General features: G+C 33.8%; 1 protein-coding gene across 1 annotated transcript; it reads left to right on the top strand.

Moving 5' to 3' along the window:
- Nucleotides 1–4,101: 4,101 nt before the first annotated feature.
- Nucleotides 4,102–5,718, top strand: LOC120214326 (leucoanthocyanidin dioxygenase-like). Its single transcript, XM_039212246.1, has 3 exons — nucleotides 4,102–4,275; nucleotides 4,446–4,845; nucleotides 5,027–5,718. The coding sequence occupies exons 1-3, from the start codon at nucleotides 4,173–4,175 to the stop codon at nucleotides 5,586–5,588; spliced, it is 1,065 nt and encodes a 354-aa protein (XP_039068177.1). The 5' UTR covers nucleotides 4,102–4,172; the 3' UTR covers nucleotides 5,589–5,718.
- Nucleotides 5,719–9,647: the final 3,929 nt, after the last annotated feature.

Genomic DNA, 9,647 nt, shown 5'->3' with positions numbered 1-9,647 from the left:
ATGTTATATGATATGAGAGTTGTAGGTATAATTGGCATGCAAAGAGTTGAGGGATTATCAGTGGTCCTTCGGAACATAGTGATCCTTTGGGACATAGTGATCCTTCGGGACATAGTGGTCCTTCGAGACATAGTGGTCCTTCGGGAAAACCATTCAGCGCCCCTAGTGGGAATTTATTTGAGCTGTGGTGACAGCATTCGTGCACAACCTCAATGTACTCACGTACCTCCTGTTCTCAATAATGTACATGGGCATCCAAAGACAATTGAATGAAAACTCTTATAAGAAGTTAAAGTTCATTTGTGCATATCATATTTATATATGTTATAGTGTAGTATATACATGTACATTGAAATGTCATAAGAGATTGATAGTAGTACATGTTCATGATTTTATTGTTATGTGTTTATTTTTATGCCTCACTAAGTCTGTGACTTAGCGTGTAAGTGATTTACACGTAGGTACCAAGAAGAAAGAAGACCAGAATTAGGAGTGGCACGGACAACATACCTTATTAGAAGATCAGATCAGAAGTAACTGACAAAGTATGTATTTTGTTATATATAGTGTGTTGGGATGTATGAAATTGTGGTTACGAATGCTCTGATCCATTTTGTATTATTTTAGTCAACTTATGTAAGTTAACAACTTTTATTTTAATGAAAGTTTAAAATTTCCCTGATTTTCTTTAAAAGTCAAAGTTTGAAAGGTCAATGTGACACCTCGGACACGTATTCGGGTCAGGTACGGGTTGGGGATATTACAATACTTCTCTTACCTTTGGTATCGGTACCACATGAACATTTTCGGTATTGTTCATGTAATATCGATACTGTAAGAACAGTATAGGTACTACGTACCCAGAAAAACTATTTTGTGCTCAAATTCTAGTACTTTGAATTATTTTTGAAAACTTTGAACAAATTCAATCAAGTCCGAAAAACAATTTGCCTTAATTTGTTACATCAAAATATTATAAAACATGGTTCAACACTATGTGATGATGCTATATTTGAAGACTTATTTGTGTTATATCGTTTTGTATAGACTATCTTACTGACTTTCTCAAAGCTAGCTCATTCTATTTGACTTTCTCAACACTATGTTTTACTATGTGGTTACTGGTAATAGTACTGACTTCATTGCTCATTTCACTAGCTTATTATCAACGAAGTTTTCTTTAAAAGATATGAGATTGTTTAACCATTTTCTTGGCATGGAAGCTTTTTCCACTCTAGCTGGTTTGTTTCTATCTTAGGCGTAATACATCTCAGACATATTGGCACAATTTCATATGAAACATTTCAAGGCAGTTTCAACACCTATGTCTTCCTCAGACAAACTACCTCTACCTGAGTCATCTATGTCGCTAGATATTCTCGAGGTATCCAAGATTACTTGGACTTCTTTAGTATATCGTATTTTTCGAATATTGCTTTTATTGTTAATTGTGAATTGTAATACATGCATGGTCTTTCACTTGTACATTGGACAGGAGCTAAACGTATCCTGCTTTATCTCAAAGGTACACTATGTCATGACATTTTTTTTCGCGCGACATCTTCATTCCCAGGGACGGAGCCATGCAGGCCCTTTAGGGGCCACTCATACTCCCCACAAATATTTTTTACCAATAAAAAATATAGAGATAATTATCTATTTAGGCCTTTAAATTTTGATTTATTTTGATTTTGCCCCATTTTTTATTTTTAATTATACTTTGCCTCCTTGAACTAAAATCTTGTCTCCGTTCACTCCATCTCAATGCCTTTAACGATGCAAACTGAGGTGGATCCTATATGGATGGAAAATATACTATTGGATATGCTATTTATCTTGGCTCTAATCTCATCTCATGGAAGTCAACTTGTCAGAAAACGATCTCTCGTTCTTCCACAAAAGTTGAATATCGTGTTGTGACAAATGCAACTGTTGAAGTTCTTTGAGTTCAACATCTACTTATGGAAATTAACGTGGCATTAAACAAATCATTATCTCTCTTTTGTAACAATCTCAGTGTCACATATGTTTGTAATATTCAGTCTTTCATTCTTGTATAAAACATCTTGCACTTGATTACTTCTTTGTTCATAACTTAGTTGTTGCGAGTTCATTTCTAGTTCAACACATTCCATCCAAAGCTTAAATTACGGATACTCTCATCAAACCGCTTGGATAAAATCTCTTTCTTCAATTTCTATTCAAGATTGATGTCTTTGATGGATCTTCTATCCTACGAGGGCATATCAAAGATAGAGATTTTATTAGATTACCTAATCTAAACCTATTCAATCCAATTTTATTAGATTTTATTAATTTAAATGAACATTTGAATTCAAAAATAAAAATAGTGATAATATATTTGATTTCTATTTTTTTAAATAGAGATGAATAAGTAGTTATTAAATAATTAAACTAATATACAATCATTAAAAACATTTATTACATAAATTTAATATGTGCATTATGCAAATATTAAACAATAAAGTTTGAGGGCCTATTTAATCATTTGACTAATAGAATCATACCATCATGACATTTCACAAAGCTTACATGATAACCAACAATGTTAATGTGACAGTTCATGATGTTGTTGTGGTGATACATGATAGAAGATGATGTGATAGATTGATTTAATTGATTTTTTTACTAAGTTCAAGGGCTTAATATATTTTTTTAAATTGATGACTTGTTTAATTTTTTAAAGAAATTAAGGAATTGTTTAAATTTAAAATATAAAATATAAACAATTATTAAGATATTTAATATCTTAAATATAAAAATATTATAAAATTAATTTATTAAAAAATATTTAAGGACTACATTAAGTGTAAAAAAAGTGTAGGGATGATATTGATTTTTCTTATAAAAGTTTGAGGGTTTTAGATACTATTAAATCAATAAATTGTTGTTAGAAGGATTTGAAACCACGTAGTTAAGTTAAAAATCTATATTTCATATTTTTCTATATTTCAAATTTTTAAAATAATTTTAATGAAAACACTATCATTTTTATGTTTTCATATTTTTACTTATTTTTGTTTTTATTTCGTGAAAATCATTTTCTAATTTTACAACCAAACACATTTTCTTCAACATTTTTTATTTTCGAGAAAAATAAAAATAAAAATAACCTATATTTTTTAAAATCAAATCAACACTAAGATTTTTTTTAAACTTATAAATTCAAGCTAATTATAGCTAAATATATATTTAAACTTAGATCGTGTGAGATTTTAATTGAGCTAATACTCTATGGTAAGTAATTAGTTTTGAAATCAATATAACACTAATATGATTATTATTATAATAATATTAAAGAGAATGTGAATTTAAATATATTTAAATGTTTGATAAAAATATATTTAAATGCGTATTATTATTTAATATAAAGATTTGAAGTCTTAATATTTAACGAACGTGTATGGAAAAATAGGGCGTATTTAAATGCGTATTATTATTTAATATAAAGATTTGAAAATAACCAAAGATGGTTAGATGAAACGTGCAGCTCCTGCCTTGGTAGTTGAAAGTTTGGCAATCACATACTCTGTTTTTTTCCCTTCGTTTTCCTCTCTGAAGGAAAAGCTTTCTATTTCCTTGAAAAAAGAAGAATGAACAGCTAAGGTGACAGTTCATTTTATTGGTACAATTTATAGTTATATTATTATATATATAAATATTAATATGTTAATAGCTGAACTTTAAGCAAGGTGCTAAGGTCTGGCAGGATAAAATATTAGATGCAAGGTTAGGGGTTTGAATCTTAATGATTACGAATGAAGTAAATTGGGTTGAGAGGAATGTCCTTGTTTACCCGATCCAGATTAGTCGATTAATAGTTCGGATACCTATGGTTATAAAAAAATAGATGAACTTTAAATGAATTTTACACGTATGTGTTAATTCATTAAGCCTAATCTCCTATCTTCCAGTCAACTCAGTTTGACCATGGCTACTCACTCACTCACGTGCACAACTTCCTGCAAAAATGGTTTCAGTCTACCCACCAACTCCTTGCTTCATTTCGCATTTTTTTATTCATATTTAGCTCTAGCATATTTCTTCCACGGAAGCCCTATAAAAAGCCCTGCTCTACAGTGTAATTCTGATATAATCTGCAATACACAACACAACTTTTTTCCAGAAGTATTGAGTTTGGACATCTGGAAATGGGGACTTCAGTCGCACCCAGAGTCGAGAGCTTGGCAAGCAGCGGGATTCAATCAATCCCAAAGGAGTATATTAGACCTCAGGAAGAGCTTGCAAGCATAGGTAATCAGGGATGAATCGAGAAGAGTAGTTGAGATCGTAACTTCTGAAAATTTCTAAGTGTATTATATTTTAGATATATATATATTTTTTGTATTTTAGAAGTTGAATTCCTAACATATTTCCTGGTAGGTAACGTATTTTAACATAACATCTTGAGTATGTCCTTGTAGGTAACGTATTTGAAGAAGAGAAAAAAGAGGAAGGGCCTCAGGTTCCCACCATCGATTTAAAGGAGATCGATTCAGACGACAAGGAGGCGCACGAGAGATGTCGGCTTGAGTTGAAGAAAGCTGCGACGGAGTGGGGAGTGATGCACCTCGTCAACCATGGAATCTCCGATGACCTCATGGATCGTGTCAGGAAAGCTGGGCAGAAATTCTTCGAACTTCCCATCGAGGAGAAAGAGAAGTATGCCAACGACCAGGGTTCAGGGAAGATTCAGGGCTACGGCAGCAAGCTTGCTAACAATGCTAGTGGGCAGCTTGAATGGGAAGATTACTTTTTCCATCTTGTTTTTCCTGAGGACAAAAGAGACTTGTCCATCTGGCCTAAAACCCCAAACGACTACACGTAAGTTTAGCTTCTTTTTATTAGTAACTCGGATATTCGAATCCGGACCGGACCTCTAGGGAGAATAACGCTTCCTTCTACCCCTGAATCTGCTCAATGGATTCATAAGTGTAACTTTGTTTACCTAGGAAAATTGAACAACGATTCATTATTGATGTTAATTAGTTAATACAAAACGCAGTGAAGTTACGAGTGAGTATGCAAGGCAACTGAGAGGGCTAGCCAGCAAAATTCTTTCGGCACTATCACTCTGCTTGGGATTGGAAGAAGGAAGGTTAGAGAAGGAAGTTGGTGGGTTGGAAGAGCTTCTTCTTCAAATGAAGATCAATTACTACCCCAAATGCCCTCAACCGGAACTCGCTCTCGGTGTCGAAGCTCACACGGATGTAAGTGCACTCACTTTCATCCTCCACAACATGGTTCCTGGCCTGCAACTGTTTTACCAAGGCAATTGGGTGACTGCTAAATGTGTTCCAAACTCCATCATCGTGCACATTGGAGACACCATCGAGATCCTCAGCAACGGCAAGTTCAAGAGCATTCTCCATAGGGGTCTGGTAAATAAGGAGAAGGTTAGGATCTCATGGGCAGTTTTCTGTGAACCGCCAAAGGATAAGATCATCCTCAAGCCACTCCCGGAGACACTGTCCGAGACGGAGCCTCCATTGTTCCCTCCTCGTACCTTTGCTCAGCATATCGAGCACAAGCTGTTCAGGAAGACACAGGATGATCTGTCTAACTGAGACCAGTGTTTTCAGTTTACATTATCTGAATTCTGCTGATGGCTATATTAACTGTCTTGGTTTGTGGTGTGTTGTTTTTTCATTGCTGCTTTATTTGAATAATGGGAACTGATTTGCTTCTTTATGTTAAGCTACGTGTTTGTGAAATTTAGCCAACTTTGTTTACCTAAAATCTTCCTCAATTTGTCTCCTTTCTCTCTGCAAATCTCTTTCCCCCTCCCTCCTTAAGCTGTTTGTTGAACCAACGGAGGTGGGGAGTTCATTGAAATGCACCTCAGGGGGTTACACATTTTAAAATGAAAAAAAGGTGCAAAACTTATGAAGCAAAGAGTAAAAAGACATTACCTTCAAACCAAGCAGGTATTCTCCATTTCTGGCCAACAAGCCGAGTTGGATCCATCCCTACGCATTGCCCAATCCCATAATGTATGGTTCATAGTTTAACGGACATAATGTATCAGCTCGATTGTATGTTGTGCAATAGTTGAAAGAGGTATTTCTCAAACAAACTAATTTTACCCTTAATGATATGTCAAAATTAACCAAATCATAAACTCATACATTATTTAACCAGGGACGTTTGTATAGTAATCTAATCGATTTCACGATCATCTACACGCGTCACAATATGATTCTAATAATAATAATAAAAAACTCTTGTATGAAAGATCTCACGAGACCTAACAAAAGAGTTCAAGAGTACAATACGAAACCCACAAGTCTTGAAACGTCCCTAGATATTTTTCTTAGAGAGAGATTGTATTATCAATTTGGTCACAATATTCGCACACCTAAACTCTACGTGAACTTAGGAGTAGGTCGAATACACCATGATAACTTTATTTACTAGCACAAGATAAAAAGATGGCGAAGACCTAAAATCGTAATACTTCTCTTTAAAAAAAACTAAACAAATTTATCAGATATTACACTAATGTACGTTGGAATACCCTAATCGACAATACGTTTTCAACATGGCGTCCGTCTCCATGGCTATTTTAGAAACATCTTATCTCATATCACCTAATTATATCGCCATCCCACTTGATTGTCCCTACATAATGCTTTCAAGACATAGTATATCATCGAGGATCGTCTATTCTACGGATCACAGTTATATCTAATCTATCCACTATGGAATTATTGCGAGGATAATATCATGGGCAAAACTGGTCTATTAGGCTAGGCGGTATAATTAATTGGCCCACTAAGCCGACCAAAATTTTATTTTGCTATTTATGAAAAATGATGGGGTAAATTTGTCCTATCGACGTAACGAGTTTGTCCAAATAATATATTTAAATGGGCCCAGGTGAGTGAGACCCGTAGAATTCAATATTTTAATATATTTTTGTGAACTTGTCACGTCGACGTGATAAGTTCGTTTAAAATATAAATTTTTAATTTTAAAAAATTAATTTATAAAATTTTAAAAAAATATCAAAACTTATCACATCGACATGAAGATTTATTTAGGAATTCAAAATTAACTAATCTTTTATAGTTATTGGGTAACGATCAAAAGCAACGGCCAAAAGCAATGGTCACTTTGGAACTCGTTACGTCGAAGTGACGAGTTCTGTGGGATTTTTTTAAAATTTCTAGTTGTTTATAGTCGTTGGGTTTAGTGTTATAAATAAGGGTTTGGAGTTTAGGGTTTTATTATTTATTGTTAAGAAGAAAAAATTACTCTTATGAAAATATTTTTGTTTTTTGAAGAATTCTTGTTAAACTGTCTACATGAGATGAAATGTTACGCGTTGATGATGTCCATATTTCTTGCTTGAACTCTTTCGAACAAAAAAAAATTCTTATATTTTTAATATTTCAAATTATTAATTTTTTTTTTTTTGAAAATTTGATTAATTGGTTGAAATTGATATTGTAGGAAGAAGAATGAGACATTCGTTAGCGAGGAATGACAAAGATCCACATGAGCATATTATTTATATATCTACAATATTCTGCTTGTATCTAACCACATTTCTTCATGGTTTTAAGGTGAACCTTGCATTAATTTCGGCGTTGATTGAATGTTAAAGGCCCAAAATGCATATTTTTCATTTTTTGAGTGGTGAAGTAACGAATACGCTGAAAGATGTCGCTTACCAACTCTGTGTTCTAAAAAATCGTGCAACACTCATGAGGCACAACACTTACAACCGATTCAATATTGTTGAGCAAGTTTTGGGAAAGAGGCCACCACCAGATGTCTTAGATGTGATGCGGATATGGATGACTTGGTTAGAGTCTGAATTTCAAGTGAATAAAGACTCTACCGAGGATGAGGTCAAATTTGTTATCCGATCATATCTTCTCCGATTGATTGGAGGGATATCGTTGCCTTATAAATTTTAGAATTAGGCACACACCCAGTATCTTCCGATATTGAATAAATTCACTGAGTGTCGTAACACTAGTTGGGGTTCAGTTATTTTAGCATTTTTATTCCGAGAAATTTGCAAGGCTACAATCATTGAAAGGGGTCAAAAAGCCGATGTAGCAGGTTGCCTAGTTTTGCTATAGTCTTGAGCATAGTATCAGTTCCTTTTTCTGGCGCCAATTACATCAGTCCCCGTTGAGTTTCCTTTGTCTGAAAAGTAATTTTTTAAATTTATTTTTTAATAAATTTTTAAATTTATTTTTTATGCTTATTTTTAAATTTTTATTATGTTATATTATTTGGATGAAGACATAAAATTATTAAGACAAAGTTATCGGGTGCAACAAAATTTGATATACAAATGAGGATCGATATCATCAATTGACACACGGTAAATATTATTTTAGTAAATATTTTAATTTTTATTTATTTATAATGTATACTAATTTTTGTAATGTAATTAATATTTACAGTTTTGTTGGATACTTATTGTGAGTCAGAGATCTACAGGTTACTGTCACCCGGATTTTTTTAAGATTCAAAGTTGTGGTGTGTCGTAACGCCTTTGTTTCATTTTGTGATTCTTGAGATGCATGTCAGAGATAGAGTGTTGCGCCAATTTACGTCCCATCAGCCGATTCCTATACAAATATTTGAGATGGACGAGCTCCATAGAATTGATACATGTGGTGCAACACCCCGAATTCCAGGTTAGGAGTTTCGGGTATATTTGATTTGGACATTGGGATAAATCCCCTTAGCCCATGAAGAGTTCGACCCAAGTAGCATTTGATATGGGGATTGACATGAGCCCAACAAGTATTAAAAAGGGTGTTTTTGATAGTGTACCAAATTAGGAGGGACTAGGTGGGTAAGTAGCCCATTTATTTGAATCAAAGCTAAAAACCATTTATGAAATATGATCTCACGTCTGGCACCCCTTCATTTCTTTTTCACCCATTTGTTTGTCGTTTCTTCCCCACTTCTCCATATTTTTCCCTCTCTAAGAAATCAAACAAAGGTCCATGCTTTAAGAATCCTAACCCTCATTTGAGAATTCTAAGGTAAGAACTACAATCATCACCTCTCAAGCTTCAATTCAAGCCCCCATTTACACATTTCGATTGAGTTAGAAAATATGGGTTTAAGTGGGGTTTGAGAAACCTTTGGGGTGTAAATCCGTTTTGGGAGAGCTGTGAGTTGTAGGATTGTTTTTAACACTTCCCTAAGCTTCAAAATGAGTTAATAACTCATCTTTCTTATTTTAATTAATGAAAGAGAATGGTGAGAACTCTAAGGCAAAAGGCAAGGAAAAACTCATTCTTGGGTAATTCAAAGACGTTTTCAGTCACCTAGCATCAAGGTAACACGATTCTAACTTGTTCATGTGACATGTAGAGCATTGTATGCACATATAAGGTTTGTTTGTTCATGAAAGCATACTAGAGTAAATCCATGGTAAAATTCGTATGTGATGTTTACAAGCATGAAAGTTAGTACCTTTTGACCTCTAAGACACCAAATAAGACTTTAGAAATGTTTTCTAGTCTTAGGGGAGTGAAAGGGTGAGAATTGTGTGTGATTTCGTGCTTAAAATAGAGACACAGATCCGTCGGTATTAGTACTAGAATAATATTATCGATACTGTTCTTCATTAGAGGTAGAAATAAGGTAAC

Source organism: Hibiscus syriacus, unplaced genomic scaffold, assembly GCF_006381635.1.
Source record: "Hibiscus syriacus cultivar Baekdansim isolate YM2019G1 unplaced genomic scaffold, ASM638163v2 tig00110057_pilon, whole genome shotgun sequence".
Classification (NCBI taxonomy): domain Eukaryota; kingdom Viridiplantae; phylum Streptophyta; class Magnoliopsida; order Malvales; family Malvaceae; genus Hibiscus; species Hibiscus syriacus.
Note: the sequence above shows the minus strand (reverse complement) of the source record. Positions and strands in the feature narration are given on the sequence as shown.